At 55.4% G+C, this 20,466-nt stretch overlaps 1 protein-coding gene across 3 annotated transcripts in view; it reads left to right on the top strand.

Annotated features, from left to right (window-relative positions):
* Window positions 1-19,297, top strand: part of SLC8A2 (solute carrier family 8 member A2) — a gene marked incomplete at both ends in the record, with an annotated part of 28,891 nt that extends 9,594 nt beyond the window's left edge. The window contains 8 exons of one of the 3 annotated variants that reach the window (XM_080828101.1): window positions 530-1,194; window positions 7,044-7,466; window positions 11,663-11,766; window positions 11,919-11,936; window positions 13,367-13,491; window positions 13,788-13,887; window positions 17,423-17,701; window positions 18,921-19,297. In XM_080828101.1, the coding sequence (XP_080684227.1) occupies window positions 530-1,194; window positions 7,044-7,466; window positions 11,663-11,766; window positions 11,919-11,936; window positions 13,367-13,491; window positions 13,788-13,887; window positions 17,423-17,701; window positions 18,921-19,297 (2,091 nt within the window). Of the gene's footprint in view, window positions 1-514; window positions 1,195-7,043; window positions 7,467-11,662; window positions 11,767-11,918; window positions 11,937-13,366; window positions 13,492-13,787; window positions 13,888-17,422; window positions 17,702-18,920 lie in introns of all 3 variants that reach the window. The other 2 variants (XM_080828099.1, XM_080828100.1) reach the window with 2 other exon arrangements.
* Window positions 19,298-20,466: the final 1,169 nt, after the last annotated feature.

Genomic DNA, 20,466 nt, shown 5'->3' with positions numbered 1-20,466 from the left:
GGATGGATGGATGGATGGGTGGATGGATGGATGGATGGGTGGGTGGATGGATGGATGGATGGGTGGGTGGGTGAGTGGGTGGGTGGGTAGATGGACGGATGGACGGGTGGATGGGTGAGTGGATGGAAGCATGCATGCATCAGGCGACCAGGAAGGAGGCAGAGACCAGGAAGGGGAGAGACACTGCGAAGCATCTCACAAGGGAGAGAGATGGGTATCTACAAAAGATACAAAAGGCGGACAAGGAGACAGAGGCAACAAGACAGGAAAAAAGATTCAAAAACCGACCGGCGCAGAATGGGACGGAGGCAGGGAGAGAAAGAGGGAAGCAGAGAGGGGACGAAGCGGGGCAGGGACCGAGGTGCGGGGAGATGCGGAGCGGAGGTGCTGATGGGGGGCGCCAGGCGACCACCGGGAGGGAGACGCTGGGGGTGGGGGGCGGGGGGGGGCCGGCCGGGCGGCGGGGCGGCGAGGTGGCGAGCGCGCCCCCTGGCGGCGCGGCGGTCCTGACCCACGCGGCCACCCGCAGGTGTGGGAGGCGCTGCTGACCCTCGTCTTCTTCCCGGTGTGCGTGGTGTTCGCCTGGATGGCCGACAAGCGGCTGCTCTTCTACAAGTACGTGTACAAGCGCTACCGCACCGACCCGCGCAGCGGCATCATCATCGGCGCCGAGGGCGACCCCCCCAAGAGCATCGAGCTGGACGGCACGTTCGTGGGCGCCGAGGTGCCGGGCGAGGTGGGCGGCCTGGGCCCGAGCCCCGCCGAGGCCCGCGAGCTGGACGCCAGCCGCCGCGAGGTCATCCAGATCCTCAAGGACCTCAAGCAGAAGCACCCGGACAAGGACCTGGAGCAGCTGGTGGGCATCGCCAACTACTACGCGCTGCTGCACCAGCAGAAGAGCCGCGCCTTCTACCGCATCCAGGCCACGCGGCTGATGACGGGCGCGGGCAACGTGCTGCGGCGACACGCGGTGGACGCGTCGCGCAGGGCCTCCCCGGCCGAGGGCCCCGGCGAGGACGAGGACGACGGCGCCAGCCGCATCTTCTTCGAGCCCAGCCTCTACCACTGCCTGGAGAACTGTGGCTCGGTGCTGCTGTCCGTCACCTGCCAAGGCGGGGAGGGCAACAGCACCTTCTACGTGGACTATCGCACCGAGGACGGCTCCGCCAAGGCCGGCTCCGACTACGAGTACAGGTGGGTTGGCGGCTCGCAGGGCGGAGGTCCCGCCCCCCCGCGGCCTCCGCGATCGCCCGGCTCAGGGCTGCCTCCAGCGCCCATCCACCAGCGGCTTTCATTCATGGTTCGTTCATTCGTTCCCGCTGAGAGTCTTCTTGGCACCGCACGCTCTTCTAGCGTTTGCCAGAGAGCGGGGCTGTCCCGTCTCCCCAGCGTACCGGCTACCTGCCCGGTCTTCGCTTGACGCCACCCCGCGTTCATCACTACAGCTCATTCTATGTGGTGTTACCGGGTAGGACAAGTCCCCTCCCTCCGCCCCCCCCCCACCATGACTAAAGTAAAAATCTTTATTGAGCAGCTACTGTATACCTGGGGGTGTACCGTGGTGAACAAGACAGCTAAGGCCCCTATCCTCAAGTAGCAATAAAGCAATGAACTATTAAATAGATTAAGAATATCGAGGGATTTTAAGTGCTAGGTGGGAAAATTAAATGGGATAAGAGGGAAGAGGCGGGACCCAAATTATCCTCAGGTTTTCGGTGGCACCTTAAAGAAGCCCCCCCTTTGTACCCTCCTGTATCTCTCTGCACCCCCGTCCCTCTCCTCACCCCTCTTTGAGGAGATCTGTGATCTTCCCTCCTTCAGCAGCTCCTACTGAATACCTACCATGTGTCGGGTACTACCTTTAGACACAGAACAGTTAGGGCGCCTGGGTGGCTCAGTGGGTTTAAGCCTGGGACTCTTGATTTTGGCTCAGGTCATGATCTCAGGGTGGTGAGACAGAGCCCTGTCTGGCTGGGCACTGGGCGTGGAGCCTGCTTAAGATTCTCCCTCTTGCTCTGCCCCTCCCCACCTTAAAAAAAACAACAACAACAAAACACAGAACAGTAAACAAGATGACTTCTCTATCCTTGTGTGACCCACAGAAGTCTTTAACTGTTTGTAGTTCTTCTGTCCATACCACACTCTTTCAAGAACGATAGTTTTACAGTGTAGTTTGTTGACTGATGTGCAGTCTGCCATAGTTCCCTATAATAATACCAACGTTTATCATGGGTCTACTATGTGCCAGAAACAGATCTGGGCCTTGAAGATCGGCAGTGAATGAAATACGTCAAGTGTCTGCACAAAAGCAGCTGACATTCTCGTGGGAAAGACGGGCCATCAGGGAGTAGACACTGAAGACAGAAAAATGTCAGCTGTGAAGAAATTAAGGCAGAGGACGGGAGAGAGTGTTGATGACTGAGCTTCTCCCCGGTTCCACCTGCCAAGTAGTCTGCCATACCCCCCTTTCATCCTCTTCCCTGGGTAAAGCTAAGGCGGACCTAATTGTAGATCTTCAGTTCTGCTCGCCCTCGTCCCTTTAACTCTTCTCTCGCTGGGGCCGAGTTTCTGGGCTTCATGAATCTTCAGCTCCGCCACTCTGCCCCAGCCTCCCCCTGCCTCTGCCGATCACATCTTCCAGTATTTGAGCAGCTCCAGGCATTTGTAGATCATCCCCTCCACCTCGGGTCAGTCCAAGGTCCTTGGGTCTGCCCATCCCCATTCATTTCTCCCACCCTCCCGCCTCCCCCTCCATTCTGCTTCCCCTGAGTGGAGCTCAGGATCTTTGTCCTGTCATCCTGTAACGTGGGATCCCTTTGGTCACCTGTGACCGAACGCCCCCTCCCCCCTCCCCCTACCATCCTCCATCTCCCAACCTCCTTAGACTAAAGAAGAAGCATTCACCATACTGGGGCCTGCTGTCACTCAAGCTCTTCACCCTTCCACTCCTACCCACCCCCCTAGTCTGCTGCTGCTCCCACCAAAGGTTTTGCAGGAGGAAGTGAGGACGGGTGTCACCTGCTGGGATCAGAGGCGCCTCTCTCGCCTGCAAATGACCTCAGTACTGAGATGTCTGAAGTGTAGGAGTAAATGCTGCTCAGTGGTGGAACCAAAGAGCTAGGCAAAGTTGACACCTTCCTCCTGTCCCTGCTCTCCTATCCCAGGTGACGGTCACAGGCCTGGCATCACTTATCAGTGCAGCTTAGGTCCAGAACTGGGAGGCAGGACAACTGAGTTCCAGTCCAAGTGTAGCCCTGGAACCTGTTTCTTGAGCAAGTTCCTGCTTCAGTGTGGGCAATCAGGGATGTCATGTACGGTTATAAAGGTTGTGCACTGCCTAAGAGTACCACATCTAAGAAAGCTCTATTCACATAGTGGACATTGTAGATTCGTATGTCTATTATGACAATGTCCTGATTCATGGAAATAAAGGGTCTTGAGGGAGGGAAGCCATTTTCTGATTTGCCCACAGGGACCATATGGATTAGGATCCATGGGCCTCAGTTTCTCCAAATTTAATATGATCTCTGAGGCACCAGAAGAGCACACCTGTTCCAAGATTCTGAGATTTAAGCCCCTATAATCCTAACATGCTAAGGGTCTAAAGTTTTAAGATTCCAGGATTCCCACATTTGGGTATTCTACTCCACACCTAACTAGTCTCCCATGTGCTGGTTCTCACATTTTCATCTTCTCAGAATTTTTGCATCCAGTGTTGAAACACAAGTACGTCTTCTATATTCCTATCATACCTGGTTTCTGAAATCCCCATGTTCTTTGTCTTTCTGACCTTTGATTTTGGAAAAAATTCACGCCCACAGAAGGGCTGCAGAAATGGTTTGGTGAACCCTCATATCACCTGCGCCCAGAGTCACCAACTGTTCATTTGCTGTCCTCTTTGCTTTCACTCACCCTCCCTAATATATACTATTATTAATCATTGTGGCGCTCGATGGGAACGGCTTGCAGACAGCATGACCACTCACCCGTAAATACTTGAGTGTGCCCCTGCTAAGATTTATGACAGCCACTCCCCCCCCCCAGTCACAATCTGACTGCCACACTCAGGAAATGTAATACTGAATCAATATTATTACCCAGGCTGCGGTCCCTGTTTGTACCGCCCCCCCACCCCGCCCATCGTCCCCGTAACATCTCGTGGCTGTGTTTTCCCTCCCTTCCTCTCTTCCAGTCCGATCCAGACCCAAATGTTGCATTTCATTGTCATGTCTCTTTAGAGTTCTTTGGTCTGGATCCATCCTCCCGCTTCTCTAGGACTTTCGTGCCCCTGACACTTTTGAAGACAGGCTAGTTAGCAGAACAACCCTCAGTTTGGGTTTGTCTGATGTGTCCTTGTGATTGGATTCAGGTGATGCACTTTGGGCCAGAATTCATGCAAGCAATGCAATGTTCTCCTCAGTCCATTATACCAGGAGGCCCATGACTGCCGCTGTCCCACTACCAGTGATGTCCCTTTAACCATGTGGTAAAGTTGGTGCTAAAATCCCCACCTAAGCTAACATTTCTAACATCCCATAACTGTAGGATTCTAAGATTCTAATCTATTTTTTTTAAGATTTTATTTATTTATTTGAGAAAGAGAGAGAGCACGCAGCAGGAAGAACAGAGGGAGAGGGACGAGCAGACTCCACACTGAGCGAGGACCCCGACCTGGGGCTCGATCTCACAGCCCTGAGATCATGACATGAGCCGAAACCAAAAGTGAGACACTTAACCCACTGAGCCACCCAGGCGCCCCTAAGATTCTAATCTGAATATGCAAATATCACTAGCTAACTTGTGCTGAGTGCTTTCCTTGTCTTATAAATCAATCCTTGTAACACCGCCACGAGGTAGACACTGTTACTAGCTCCACTTTACAGAAGAGGAACCTGAGGTTCAGAGAGCCACAGATCCTAACCGCCCGAGATCACACAAGCCAAGAGAGCGGCGAGACCCTGCTCGGAGCAGGTGGGCTCACGGGGCTGGGTGCCTCAGCTACCATGGACAGCAGCTCTGGGGAGGAAGGCTACAGCCACAGGGAGCCCCTTACCTGTCTCCTCCCAGTCTTGTCATCTGGTTCCACCTCTTTGCCAGAACCTTGCGGTCTCTCTGACCCCCCCCCCCACACACACACACACAGCTGAAGTTTTTTGGGAGAACTGGAGCTCAGGACCTGTTTCTTATGAAATTGATCACAGTAATGATAGAGAACACTCATGAATCATATAACACCTTTCAGAAATGGGGCCACTGGTGCATGCTGGGATGGATTGGGAGGAGAAATTGTAGATTTTCAAGGTACATTTACATCCCAGAGTCACTTTGATGCCTACAGTCCTGCCAGGAGCCCACTCATTCCCTGCCCCCCACCAAAGTTTCACTCTGACTACTCTGCCGTCATTATCTCATTTCTTCCCCTGCCCCATTATAGAGCATCTCACATATGTTCAGAGACTTGCACAACTGATGCTCATTTAGGCCTAAGCCAGCTCATATCCTTCCCCTCCTCAGAGGCCCCCCATGCTTCCCACCCTACTTGGAGTAAGCATCAGATTCCCAGCTGGGGACCCTGACATCTGTCCTGTTTCCTCTGTGATGTCATCTGCCTCATCTCCTTCCCCCCACCCTTGCTCCCTCCACTGGAGCCACACTTGCCTCCTCAAATACTCCAAGCTGCTCCTGCCTCAGGACATTAGCACTGGCTCTTCCCTTTGCCAGGGATACTTTTCCCCAGATATCCTCCACGTGGCTCCCTTCCTTACCTCCCTCAAGTCTCTGCTCAAACGTCACCCCTCAGAAAAGCTTTCTCTGACATTCTAACACAATACCTCACTCCCTACCCTCTTTCCTCTGTTTTCCTCTATTTTTCTCCATAACACCATCACTACCTGACATTTTATTACATTTGTTGTTTATCCATCTCTCTCTCTTTTTTAAATCTATTTATTTGAGAGAGAGAGAGAGAGAGTGTGGAAGAGAGAGCATGAGAGGGCGAGTGGGAGAGCAAGAAGCAGGCTTCCCACTGAGCAGGGAGCCCATTCGGGGCTCTATCCCAGGACCCTGGGATCATGACCTGAGCCGAAGGCAGACGCTCAACCAACTGAGCCACCCAGGCGCCCCTCTGATCTGTTTTTGCTGCTGTTTCCCCAACACTAAGAATAGTGCCTAGCACACAACAGCTGTTCAGTAAATATTTGTTGAATGAATGGACCGTAATTAAATTATTAAATGTGTAATTGTCACCACGATATGGCTCTCCCACGGGCCTGTGAATGCGGTGAGCACTGTGAAGACTGGGCCTCGTCACCCTCTGTCCCCAGCACCACCCAGAACAGGGCACAGAGAAGATGCTCAGGGAGTCTTTGTTGAATGAATGAATGACACCAAGTTAAGGAGTGTGGGCGTTCTCTTGTGGGTACCCAGGAGGACTCAAAGGTTTTCATCAGAAGTGTGAATAAGGTCAGCTCTGGGCCCCACATCCCTGCTACTCCCAAGTGTGGCCCCTGTATCCTTAATGGAAGAGTCCACGTCTGTGGGAGCGACTTAGAAATGCAGTCTTGAAACCCAGAGCCACTGAACCAGATCTGCATTTTAGCAAGATCTCCCAGGGGATCTGTGTGCCCATTAAGGTTGGAGAAGTGTGTTTATGGAACACTGCAGGCTCTCTCCACTCTGGGATTTTGCATGTGCTGTTCCCTCTGCCTGGAGCATTGCTGTCCACTAGAAACTCGCCCAGGAAGCCGGCACTGATCTCATCTTCAACATTATTTAATGCTGTCGTTCCTAATCGTCATGGGTTCCATGAGGGAGGGACCGACTCTGTCTTATTCCCCTTTTGCAGCCCCTTCCCTCCCACCCTCGGAAGCCCACCCTGATTCATCCTCAGTATTATTTATGTAATGCCTGTCCATCCTCATACTTGGGAGTTTTCGGTGGCGCCTTTCCCTTCTCCAGGAAGCATACCCTGACTCCCCTCCTTCCCATAGAGGGGACCCACCGACACCCCTTTCTTTCTCCCCCTCCCACCCCTCCCGCTGCAGTGAGGGCACGCTGGTGTTCAAGCCGGGCGAGACACAGAAGGAGCTGCGCATCGGCATCATCGACGACGACATCTTTGAGGAGGACGAACACTTCTTCGTGCGGCTGCTGAACCTGCGCGTGGGCGACGCGCAGGGCATGTTCGAGCCGGACGGCGGTGGGCGGCCCAAGGGACGGCTGGTGGCGCCACTGCTGGCCACCGTCACCATCCTGGACGACGACCACGCGGGCATCTTCTCCTTCCAGGACCGCCTGCTGCACGTGAGCGAGTGCATGGGCACCGTGGACGTGCGCGTCGTGCGCAGCTCGGGGGCGCGGGGAACCGTGCGCCTCCCGTACCGCACGGTGGACGGCACGGCGCGCGGCGGCGGCGTGCACTACGAGGACGCGTGCGGCGAGCTCGAGTTCGGCGACGACGAGACCATGTGAGCGCGCGGGGAAGGGGAGAGAATGGGGCTCGGAGGGAGATGGGGCGGGGCCGGAGACGTGGGCGCGGCCGACCAGTGGGAGTGGGCGGGGTCGCGGGACGAGGGCCGGGCCTTGGCGGAGTTGGGGGGCGTGTCTTGTGGCGGGCGGGGCCTGAGTGGGGAGGCGGGGCACGGCTCAGAGAGGGGGCGGGACAGGGGCGAGGAGGGAGGAGACAGGAGTGATGGGGCGGAGCTAAGAGGAAGGGACGGGGCGTGGGAAGGGCGGGGGAGAAAGAGGCTGGTTTGAGGAGAGGAAAGTGGACCCGGGGAAATAGGGCCAGGAGAGGAGAGAGAGGAGGAGAAGAAGGACAGAGGTCTGGGGAGAGGAGTGTAGAGGATTTAACTGTGGCTCGTGGGGATGGAATGTGGCCCCTAGGAGAGCGGCCTCGTGGACAAGAGGGGAGGTTCCAATCGAGGTGGGGCGGTGCCTATGGAAATACAGAAGCAGCAAGGCCTAAGCCGATGGATGGGGTCTGGGAAGGGACCCAAGGAGTTGGATGAGGAAGGCGGAAGAAAGCGGGACCTAGGGGAGAGGGCGGAGCTTGGGGCGGGACTAGAGAAAGGGTGGAGCTTGTGGGTAGGCGGACACTTGAACCTGGGGAAATGGCCGGACGCTTAAGGGGAATGTGGGCTAGGCTTTGGGAAGAGACCGAGTAGGACTGTGGGGGCCTGGGAAGGTAAGGGCAGGGCCTGAGGAGACACGGAAGACACTGGAAGACACTGGATTTGCGGAAGGTGGCGTGGGGTCTGGGGAAGTGCGCTGGATACAGACACACCCAACACACACGGTGGCACATGCGGAATCACTAAGCCACAGACACGCTCGCTAAAACACGGCGTCAGGGCTGGTCTCACGCCCAGACACCCGGCCACCCCCTTACACAGATGCCCGAGTCTCCCCACTGTGTGCCTGCAGCCTCCCGTCCCCCGCCGCCTGCCTGGGAGGCAGACGGCGCCTCCCCCCTTTGCCTGAGCCCTTCCGCCCCCGCACGCCCGTCTGTCTCCCTCCTCCTGCCGCCCACGCTCCTCCCACCGAGCACAGCCCCCACCGCGCTCCCTTCCCCCTCCTCCTCCTTGCCTCTGTGCCTTGGCCTCCGCTCAGTTTCTCACTGCTCTCCCCGCCTCTCCATCCCTGCCTTCGCGTCTCGCTCCTGGCAGTCTATCTCTGGGTCTCTGTTAATCTCTAGATCTAGGTCCTCAGTGTCTAGCTCTCTGACTCGGGTTATGTGTCAGTTACGGACTCTCCGTACCTTTCCATCTCTTCTGTGTCTGGCTTGAGCTGAGAACTTGGGCTGAGGGCTGAGGGCACCGTCCCAGACCCCATCTATCACATTCAAGAGGCAGGGCCAATGGGGAAAGTTGTCTTTCTGCTCATTCCGGTCCTTCCTGTAGTCTAACCCGTCTCCCTCCTGCTGCGACCCCGCAGGCCCTCTCCTCCCCCACACGGCTTCCCCAGGCTGGGACGCCCTCTGCTCCCGCCCCCACCCTCGCCCCCGCCCAAGTTTCCAGCTGTGGCTTCAGATGACAGAGAACAGGAGGCTAATTAGCGTTTAGGGAAACACATCCTTCCTCTCACGGACAGGCGCTAATTAGAGGTGCTTGGAAGCAGCCCGGCTGGAGGGGCGGCCCCAGGCAGGATCAACACCGAGGTGGAGGAGAGCCGCCCAGAGATGGGGTGGTGGGGAGAGAATGGGAGAGAGAGACAGAGACAGAGAAGATGAGAGATAGAGATGGAGAGACAGAGACAGAGTTAGAGAGAGAAAGACAGCAACTTTGATACAAAGGGAGAAGGAAACTGAGACATTTTGGGAGAGAGGGCGCCAGGGAGATTGAAAGGCTACAATCCAGGAAGCCTGAAGGGAAGTGAGATGTGGGGAAGAAAGAGAGACCTTCTTCCTGAGAGAAACTCAGTGGGACTCAGGGAAGGAGAGGTCCTCTTGATGCGACAGAGAGAAAAGAGTTTGGGTCAGAGAGAAGCACAAGAGACAGGATACAAAGGAGACTGGTTCGAGATCAGTGGCTGCAGAGGGTGGGAGAGCGGGGTTTCCAGGAAACGGGAGGCAGGCATGAGGGTGACAGAGTGTCAGACTGGGGAGAAAGGCTGCTTCCTTTGATCTCAGGAAGTCCTGCCTTTGTTTAGCTCGAGTCCCTCTTGCTGTCCCCTGCCAGCTGGGTTTCTCCTCCCTGGGTCCCCTGAGGGCACGCCTGTCAGGGCGCCCGTTGGCACACGTGTCACTGCGTGTCAGTCACCGCATGTCAGCGGATCACGGCGTGTCTGCGAGAGTGTGAGCGTCGGAGGTGTGTGTGTGTATCACCCTGTCTGTCAGCGTGCCACCGGGTCGGCAGCTGTCTGCATGTCACAGTGTGTGAGGAGAATGTCTCCAGAGACCCTGCTTCTTGCCACGGCGTTCCAGCACCTTGGACAGCTCCCAGCCCGCTCCTGAGGTTGGGGGCGGCCATTTCTTTTCACCCACAGAAAATTTAAAATATCCTGAGACCAGGAGGGGATGAGGGTGGAGGTGGGCATACGTCCCCACATGACTGTCTTGTGTGCATCTGTCTCGGCATGGGTGTCGCTGTGTCCTGTGCCTCCGTTTGTTGAGATGGGTCCACTGAGAGACTGTATGATTGAGAGCCCCTTGCTTGAGTTGTGTGGACTTTAGCAATTCCATCCTATGGACACGGAGAGACAGAGATGGGGAGAAAAGAACACAGAGAAAGAAAGGCAGAGAGCTGGGGGAGAGCCTGAGACAGAGAGGGTCAGAGATAGAGAAAGAGAGAGACTGAGGGGAATAAAAATAAACAGACACCAAGAGGCAGAATGAGGGAGATATAAGGAAGGAGAGTCTACATGGTACCACAGTGGGGCTCTGCAGGTTGGCGAAGTCGCGAGGCTGTGGTGGGGGTGTTGTGCTAACAGGCATCTGGTCTGTGCGATTTTGCCACTGCATAGGGAATGGCTGCGGGGTGCGATGGTGTGTGGGTGTGGGCGGTGTGATTGGCTGAGCTTCCTCTGCCGGGTGACTGTGTGGGCTGGGTGTTTGTGTTTCTGGGTTCTGGGGCCGAGCCTCGAGGTTCCTGCAGCTGAAGGAGCTGTTAGTGGCTGGGCTGTGGGCCTTCTGGGGTTAGAGGGGCTTTGTGAGGGAGGGGGGTGGCTTATGGGCCTGGAGGGCACGAATAACTTCTGGCTCTTTCTCCTTAGTCACCCCCTGGGTTACCATAGCAGCGGGGATGCTGAGAAAATCAATTAGCACTCAGTTAACCCTCAGAAGTGGTCAGGATAGAGGGCAGGAAGCAGAGTGTCTCCTGAGCCGAGGATTAGAGTTAACAAATGTTTCTGGAAGGCACACTATGTGCCAGGCACTGTTCTAGGTATTGGAGCTACAGAAAAGAATGTAAAGGAACAAGGGTCACTGCCCCGGTGGAACTTACATCTTAATGTGAAGAAGCAAATGGCAAACCATAAACAAACAAACAAACAAACAAACAAAACACATTATGTGGTTTGTTAGAAGGTGATACAGGACAAAGAAGACATAGAGCAGAGTAAGGGGGCCAGTGTGCTGGGGTTCGGGCAGGCCTGGATTTCAAAATTAAAGAAGGTGGTGGGAGGGAGCTTCAATGAGAAATTAATTTGAACAGAGATCCAGAGAAACTGAGGGAATAAGCCCGGGGAAGAGTGTTCTGGGTGGCCAGAACAGTCAGTGCAAAGGCCCTGAGGCACAAGCAGGCCTGGCATATTCAAAGAACAGTGAGGAGGCCGGTGTAGCTGGAGTGGGTGAGCAAGGGGGCGTGGGGCAGGGGGAGCCACATTGCATGGGGCCTTGTGGGCCACTGTAAGGACTTTGGTTTTTATTTTGGCTGAGACAGGAGCCATATGAACATTTTGAGCAGAGGAAGGACCTACTCTAACTTCGGTTTTATCAGGATCCTTCAGGTTGCTCTTTAATAAACCTCAGCTTCCTTAGTTGTTTCCAGGCTTGTTTCTGTCAAGCAGGAATAATAGAGAGCCTTCCTGTGGGGGCAGTTGCGAGGATTAACTGAGATTAAGGACCCTGGGATGGAGGGCTGCTCAAAAAATGGGCCAGTGGGTGAGTTATCTGGGAACTTGGGGAGGGGGCTTATGCTGGGTGCTCTTCCTCCCCCCCCCCCAGGAAAACTCTTCAGGTAAAGATAGTTGATGACGAGGAATATGAGAAAAAGGATAATTTCTTCATCGAGCTGGGCCAGCCGCAGTGGCTTAAGCGAGGGATTTCAGGTGAGGGGTGATGGGTGGGCTGTGGGAGAGGTAAGGGGTTCAGGGTGGGAGGACCCTTGGAGACTCCATTAGTGGGTACTCCTTCAGGCTCATGGATCTGAGCTTCCCAGGGAAGCAATCTCACCTTCTCTCTGTCCTCTCTCTCTCCCCAGCTCTGCTGCTCAATCAAGGTGAGTGGTTACCTCTGAGCTTTGACTGGAGGGGGGACACAGGAGGGAGGTCTCAGGGGAGGGTTCCAGTAGCTGGAGGCTACTCCTCCAGGTCGCATTTGAGTCAAGTTAGAAGTGAGATAAGGGCAGATTCAGGGCTGGGTGAGAGTTGGAACTGACCTCAGAGTTGGTAAGACCTTTTGAATCTGGAGTTACAATGGGGGGTTTGGAGGCCAAGATCATGGTTTTGTTTTGTTTTTGAGAGAGAGAAAGTATATGTTGGTAGGGAGGGTCAGAGGGAAAGGGTGAGAGAGAATCTTGGGCAGGCTCCATGCCCAGTGCAGAGCTCAGTGTGGGGCTTGATCTCATGACCCTGAGATCATGACCTGAGCTGAAATCAAGAGTCAGACACTCAACCGACTGAGCCACCAGGTGCCCCAAGATCGTGTTTTGTTTGTAGTTAAGGTTGGGAGAATGCTAAGGCAGGATCCCATCTGGGTTTACGGTGGGCTCAGATTAGAATTGGGGTCAGATTTAGGTGAAAGCCTAGGTGGGGGTTTAAGGTGACTTTGGGGGACTTACGGTTCACACTGGGGCCAGAGTCAGAGATTGGGGTGGGGGTAGAGGCAGTGGGTTGAAGATGAGGGACAGAGTAGTTTTGGAGCTGAGATCAGAATTAGGGTTTGGGGTTAGGATTCAGGTCAGACTAAAGATCATATTAGGGTAAGTAGTAGGAGCTTCCATAACGAGTAGGCCCCAAATCCCAGCAGCTTAACACAGTAAAAGTCATTGCTGGCAGAGTTTTCTGAGAGTGTTCCTGGTGGAGGTGACTTTCCACTGAGAATTAGGGTTAAGTTGGTACTGGGCTTGGACCAAAGGACCAACATGCTTTGGGGAGATGAGCTGTGGCTGGGTCTGGGTCCAAGATCTGTACCAAAATTGGGAATCCCTTCTTTCCTCACCACCTCAGACACACTCAAGGATGTTTTTCAGAGCTTGGGTGGTGATGATAATGATCACAGTGGTGATTTTAACAAAGGAAATACCCTTTGGGATTATTTATTGTGTAGCAGGCACTGTGTTAAGCACCGCACATGAAAAAACGTCTTTAACCCTCACAAGCACCCATGAGGTAGCCACTGTCTTTGTGCCTGTTTTACAGATACGAACACTGAGGCACAGAGAGTCCAAGGCATTGCCCAAGGTCACACAGCTTCTTCCATATGAAGCTCAGAGCCCACCAGCTGAACTTCATGGACCAACTGGGTCTTAGGCTGGGGAAGATGGTGGTCAGATGGGACACTGGGGCAGGCTGGGGGCATACCACCAGGGAGGCTTCCCAGAGGACAGCAGACAGAGTTTTCTTTCTCAGTGGGAACAGGTAGCAAGGGCATTATGGGACCAGTGAGGTGGGCCTCCCTGGAGTCTAACTCCCATCCTTCATGCTGCAGGAGATGGAGACAGGAAGTTGACAGCCGAGGAAGAAGAGGCTCGAAGGATAGCGGAGATGGGCAAGCCAGTTCTTGGGGAAAACTGCCGGCTGGAGGTCATCATTGAGGAGTCATATGACTTTAAGGTGACTTTCTGGGGCCCCAGCTTCCTCGAGTCATTTCCTTGGGGAGGGTCCAGGAGGAATCAACTGTTGGGGTCACAAGGGAGGGGCGGCCAGGGGTCCAAGACCATCCTCCCATCCCTCTGCTAGCACCATGGACAGCAACACTCCCTTTCCCCTTCTTGCTGTGAACCCGGCTGTGGGGGTTGGGGACCCCTGAGCATGGGCTGTGAGCCTCAACCCCAGTGTTCCGCAGGAAGCCTCGGGGTGCCCTGAGGTGGCCATGGGCAATGATCTCTTCCCCATCCTTTCACCCTCAGAACACGGTGGATAAACTCATCAAGAAAACCAACTTGGCTTTGGTGATTGGGACCCATTCCTGGAGGGAACAGTTTTTAGAGGCCGTTACGGTGAGCGCAGGTAAGTGGGGAAGGAGGAAAAAGGAGAGGGAGAGAGGGATGGAGAGACAGGGGGACAGGGAGGGAAACAGAAAGAGGGATGAGAAGGACAACACGATAGAGTAGAGTAAAAACAAGAAAGAAAGAGATAGGGAAAGACAGAGGGAAAGATAAGGAATGGATACAAACAGGAGAGACGGACACACAAAGAGAGATGCACAGAGAACCACGGAGAAAGACAGAGACGTGGAGAGAGCACGAGAGATGTAGAGCGAAGTGCCTAAACTGCAGAAGGCCAGAGACAGAGAGACGGAGAGACATGCAGAGAAAGACCTCAGGAGGGGTGGAGGGGGAGAGCTTCGGGCAGGAGCCGTCTGGCAGGGCTTTCTCATCAGACAGCCCCAGGGTGGGACCAGGTTACAAGTCTTGGCCTCCCCGGACAGCCTGGATTCCTCCGTTGCCATGGAGATGGTCACCAGGGTGCCCAGCTCTCTCCCACCTGCGCTGGTGTCCCTCCTTAGGTCTCGGGTGGGACCACACTGCCCCCCTGTGGCCAGAGACACCATGACACTTGGATTCACAAACTCAATCCCGGAGACCAACATGGGCCCTTTGTGATACGAATTGGGGAAACTGAGGCCCAGAGGCAGAGGAGGGACTGGCCTGAAGTCCTACAAGGAATTCAGAAAGAGCTGAGGTGGAGCTCAAGGCTTCTGTCCCTTATACAACATCAGATTTCCTTCAGGGAGGCCTAACTGGTAGGAATTGAAAATACACCAGGAATTGTGGTTGTTCGGTGGGATCAAAAGAAACCAGGCTTCGGGGATGGAAAGGTACCAGGTAGCAGAGCTGCAGACACCAGCTCAGAGGCCTAATAGAATCAAAGTGGTGTCTCTCTCTGAAGCCACATTCTTTCAGTATCTGTTTCAGAGGGATCTTCAGCCCTGTGTAGGACAGTGCTGGGGACAAAGAGATAACCATGACAGTGTGGGCCTTGTTCTCACAGAGCTCACCGTCCAGCAGGGGAGACAGTGACAACCCAGAGTGGGCAGGGCTGGGACAGGGGACCCGATGTGGCTGTGGGAGCCCAGATAGGGTGTTGACCCAGCCTGAAGGTCAGGGAGGGCTCCCTGCAGGAGGAGGCTTCTGAGCTGAGTCTTTGAATTGGAATAGGAGTCAGCCAGGAGGAGGGAGGAGACAGGGAGGTGTTCTAGGCGGAGGGAAACCAAGAGTCTGGAAGTCAGCCGGATCATGGCACAGTTTGCGGGGGAAAGTGGGGTGACTAGTTTCAGGCACAAAGAAGCAGCAAGAGATGAGGCTGGCGGTGGGCAGAGTCCAGACTGTGCAGGTCCTCATGGGCCACAGTAGGGAGCTTGGGTGTCATTTCAGTCTCAGTGGGGGAAGCTCCGGGAGTCTGTGGAAGGAAGAAGGAGAGGCTGGGGTGGGGCGTGATGATGTGATGAGAAATTGAACCTCCCATCCAAGAAAGCTGGGAGTCGCAGCCCTCCCTCCAGGCTTAGTGAAGAGGAGAAGGCGTGAGATGGTGGTCACGGAGAGCCAACATGAGTCACCCAGTGGGTCTGTAGAAAGCAACAGATGAGATCGGAGGGGGAAGGGGAAACCAGACCAGTAATAAGTAATCATCCTGATGGTGACAGCGATGACGGGGACCGTGGAGTGCCAGGAGGCAGCTGGGAAGTCCATTTCCTGTATGACCTCATTTAACCGATGTTTCCCAAGTATCTGGCTCGGTGTTTGATCATTTTACACTTTGTTCAACAAATGCCTTTCGATCCTTGAGCTCTGCAGAGAAGGGCGGTTCTCACCTCCTTGGAGGATGAATCGTGTTCCGTCTGGCACATAGAGGTGCTTCTGTCTTACATCCTTTCCGTCCCAGCCTGAACTGTAAACTCTTTGCAGGGCAGCCTTGGTTTGCAGCATCAGTGACTGTCCCCAGGCACTAGAAGGGGCTTCCAACGTTAACCATCACACTGGAGGCGGGCCAGGCTGCACACAGAGTTCTTTCTGGGGCTCTCCTCCAGAGGCTCAGAGAGGTTAGGACCCTGATTCAAGATCACACAGCAGCTTCAGGGTTTGACACCAGAGAGGTAGCCCCAGAGCCAAGGACATAACCACGAGGCTCCCTCCACGAGAAAGGCTGAAGAAGATGGGAAAGGCCAGAGAAGTAAGCAGAGGCCAGAGCCTGCACGTTCTCAGATGCCAAGCGCAGGAGTGTGGTCCTTGGTATAAGGGCAGTAGGAAACCAAGGCAGGATCTGAAGCAGGGCAGTTAAAACCCCCAAGAGATGCAATGATAGCAGCCCCTTCCCTCCCAAGAGTGTGTTCTCCCCACTCTGACTGTGGCCACTTCTCACTGTAGCCAATTAGAAATGCATTCAGCAGCAAACACCAGAAAACTCAACCACGGTGGCTTGTGCACGCTAGAGTTTCTTTTTCTCACAGAACAAAGAAATCTGGAGGAGGCGATAAAGAGTTGGCAGCTCAGTAACATCCTTAAATGCCCAGGCTCCTCTTTATTTCTCTCTCCCACTTTCAGGGGTTTGCCCTCATGGTTGCAAGATGGCTGCCACACCTCCAGGTGTCAAGTTCACATTCCAGGCAGGCAGAAAGAGGAGGCAGGGAAGCAAGGAGGGTTACGCTGTTCCTTATCGGCATCCTTCCATCTGTAGTGCTTGGCCACTCGAGTCACTCACTACTGCTCATTCATCGCTTTATGCTTCTCAGTTTAGGGCAAAGTAGACAAAACATAGCATCTGTGCTTTCCTGTTACAAATCGAAAGCAGGTGAAATTCCATCACAGTGCGTGACACACACAACTGTAACAGTGAGTGAGGCATCCTGGACGAGGTTCAGCCAAACAGATCCGTAACACTGTGCCCGTGTCAGGAAAGCTGGAGCCTTCCAGAAACCCTCTGTTTAGGTCTCATTGCCAGACTGGGTCATATGGCCCCTGCTGCCAGGGATTGTGGGAAAGCAAGTATTCAGCTGAGGACAGGACTGCCACTAGCAGCAAGGAGTTCTGGGAAAGTGAGTATTTTATCTGAGGACCCAGCTGTTGCTAGTGTGAGGGGATTTTAGGAACGTGAATAATGTTAGCTGGGTGTCTGGTGTGCTCTAGCTGCAAAGGATTCTGGGACAGCAAGCACCATTAGCTGAGTATGCGGCTACCGTTAGCTGCAGTGAATCAGAGGAAGTCATTATTTGTAGCTACAGAAATGCCTGTCTGTAGATGGTAGCTGAAAAGGCTTCTGAGAAAAAGGCTCTTTTTTAAGCTAGGGATGTGGCCACCTCTAGCAGTAAGGGATCCTAGCAAGCCTGATATTTTTAGCCTGGCGTACAGCCTCTAGCTTCGAGGGATTCTGGAAAAGTGAGTATTTTTTTTTCTGGGCCCGTATATTCTCCTAGCTGCAAGGGATTCTGGGAAAGCGGTTAGTTTCACGGAATTCACTGCCTGGAAATAGCCCCGAATGGGAGGGGTCTGCAGGCGGGAAAGGAGGAGGCATGGGTGTGTGCCCCAGCTGGGTCGTGTGCCCACAGGGGACGAGGAGGAGGAGGAGGACGGGTCCCGGGAGGAGCGGCTGCCTTCCTGCTTTGACTACGTCATGCACTTCCTGACGGTGTTCTGGAAGGTGCTATTCGCCTGTGTGCCCCCCACTGAGTACTGCCACGGCTGGGCCTGCTTCGGCGTCTGCATCCTGGTCATTGGCCTGCTCACCGCGCTCATCGGGGACCTGGCCTCCCACTTTGGCTGCACCGTTGGCCTCAAGGACTCTGTCAACGCTGTAGTCTTCGTGGCCCTGGGCACCTCCATCCCCGGTAACCCCCTGGGAAACTGCGTGTCCGGGGAGAGTCTCAGAGACGTCAGACAGTAGAACCTAAAAGAAAGGTTCTGCAGATATCAAGGGGTGGGATGGAACCCATCATACGGAACCCATATGGTGAGCCCCACAGAGATATGATGGTGGGTTCCATAGAAAGGAGGAGGCGGGGCACTGAAGGGAAAGGTAGGAGAGGGGTCCCACAGAAATAAGGTGCGGACTTCGTAGGTACCATTCAGTGGGTACCATAGAAACAAAATGCTAATTACCTTCCCCTGGAGAAACCACGTGGGAGACTCCATCCAACCATATTGGTGGGCATGACAGGCACGAGGCCAATAAGTCTCAAAGCTTTAACTAAGATGAGAGGGCAGAGTCGCAACCAGACGTTGGAGGCGGGGGTGCCGTGGAAATGGGACAGTGGAGTCTCAGACTGTAGTGTATGTCCCATGGAAACACAATGGCCATGATCCCCTCTTCCCAAATAAACCTGAGGGGGGGTTGTCCCTTAGAAACCAGGTGGTCCAGACAGAAATTCTTACAGGAGTGGGAAGACCAGATGTGGGGAGGCGGGCACCTTTATTTTTTTTCCCCACGTGGATATGTTCACCCGTCAGGTGGTGGCGCTGTAGGCCTAGAAAGCAGGTGGCGGGTCCCCGCAAACTACAGTGAATGGTTCTCCGATGCCCCGGGGTGGGGGTGGGGGGTTGACAGCAACAGCATCGCGTGCGGATGGAACCTGACACTTATTTTGTCCAGCCTGGTGGCGGTGGGATGATTGGGCCAACAGAAAGTAGGCGGTGGATTCATGCGATGCAGACAGTGGTTCCTATGGAAAGCGGCGAGTCCCATCCAAAGTACGCAGCAGGCCCCATAGAGTGCAGAGACGGGGCCCCCTCCCCCCAAATCAGACAGTGAGCCCATAGAAAGCAGGCAGCGGATGGCATGGAATGTAGGTAGCGGATACCACTGAATGCAGACAAGCCCCCTCTAAAGCAGGCAGCTGGTTCCGGGAGAGCAAGCGTAGGGAAGGTGACCCACTTGGCCTCCTGGGTGGGGGGGTCAAGTCGCAGGGGCCGAGCTGCAGCCGTGGGAGGCGGGTACGGCCCACCGCGCCGTCTGGCTCCTCGGGGCACAGGGATGGCGTCGGGTCTTCGGGGAAGCAGGCGGCGGGGACCGGCCGAGCCCCACTGACCGCCGTGTCTCTGCCCCCGCAGACACGTTCGCCAGCAAGGTGGCGGCGCTGCAGGACCAGTGCGCAGACGCGTCCATCGGCAACGTGACCGGCTCCAACGCCGTGAACGTGTTCCTGGGCCTGGGGGTGGCCTGGTCGGTGGCCGCCGTGTACTGGGCGGTGCAGGGCCGCCCGTTCGAGGTGCGCACCGGCACGCTGGCCTTCTCCGTCACGCTCTTCACCGTCTTCGCCTTCGTGGGCATCGCCGTGCTGCTGTACCGCCGCCGGCCGCACATCGGGGGCGAGCTGGGCGGCCCGCGCGGCCCCAAGCTCGCCACCACCGCGCTCTTCCTGGGCCTCTGGTTCCTCTACATCCTCTTCGCCAGCCTCGAGGCTTACTGCCACATCCGGGGCTTCTAGGGTCCCCCCCCCGCCCCGCCCTAGAGACTCGGCTGCCCCCTCCCGCTCCGGACCCGCGTCTCCTTCGCCCTCCAGAGACTCAGCCTCCTCTCCTGGGACTCAGCCTCCCTTCCTCCTGGGAACTGATATCCCCTTCCTCTGTCCCCACTAACATCCTTCTTCTCCCTTCCCCTTCAGGAGTCACCCCGAGGGAGCCGCAAGTGCGGCGCATCCCTGTTAGTCACTGTCCACACCCCTGGGCACAGTGCCACCTCGAGGCCCTGCCCCAGAGACCCGGTCCCCACCCAATGACCTTCTGGAGAATCTACCATCGGCCTCCCTAGATACCGAGGCTTTCCCTATCCCTGACGATCCCCCCCCCCCCCCCCCCGCAACCACTACCACCAGGGGACCTGTGCCCCAGGGCCTCAGAACCCAGCCCCCCCAGGGGGACCTTTGAAGGAGGCTGAGCCATCCCAGGATGTCCCCGATCTCAGCCCTTCTCCCCAACCCTCAGGGAGCTCTGTTCAGCCCCTCGGGGATGGGGCGGAGGAACAGGTAGGTGCGTGCATAAGGGGGCCACACCTTCCCTGATTTCTCCACTCAGGCCCTTGGGAGGACACTAATTCTCGAGGCTTGGAGAAGGGAGGGGAGAAGTTTGGGGTTTCAGAGCTGGAGGAGGCACATTTGAACCTGCAACTTCTCACATTCCAGCGCCCCCACTCGCCTCCACTACCTCTGAGAGCCCAGCCACACCTTGGAAGGAGGGGAGGGGGCCTGTGTGTATATATAGTGTGTTTGGGGGAGGGGGGACGTGGGAGGGTGCATGTCTTGGGGAAAGGGGGTGACAGACTTTCCTTTTGTGAGGGCAGCAGACTCCCCCAGCCATGAGAATTGGCTTTGGGGAAGAGACCAGGAATCAAAGGGAGTCCAGCCATCTCCCCTGACAATCTAGAAGGCTCATTTTGCCCTCAGTGCCAGCCAATCCCGGCAGGACCCTCGAAGAGGAGACCGAGGGTCCCAGAGGACCAATGCTACAAGCCAGCAAATGCTGCCACATCTCTGCCTGATGGGGAGCAGGGGTGTGTGGGAGGGTGGGACTGGGGCCAGGGGGTCTGGGTGGGCATTTTTAACTTTGGAGGCCACCCATCTGTTGGTAGGCCATCTGTATTTTCTTACTATTGTTTCCT

This window comes from Martes martes (assembly GCF_963455335.1).
Source record: "Martes martes genome assembly, chromosome: 17".
Classification (NCBI taxonomy): domain Eukaryota; kingdom Metazoa; phylum Chordata; class Mammalia; order Carnivora; family Mustelidae; genus Martes; species Martes martes.
Note: the sequence above shows the minus strand (reverse complement) of the source record. Positions and strands in the feature narration are given on the sequence as shown.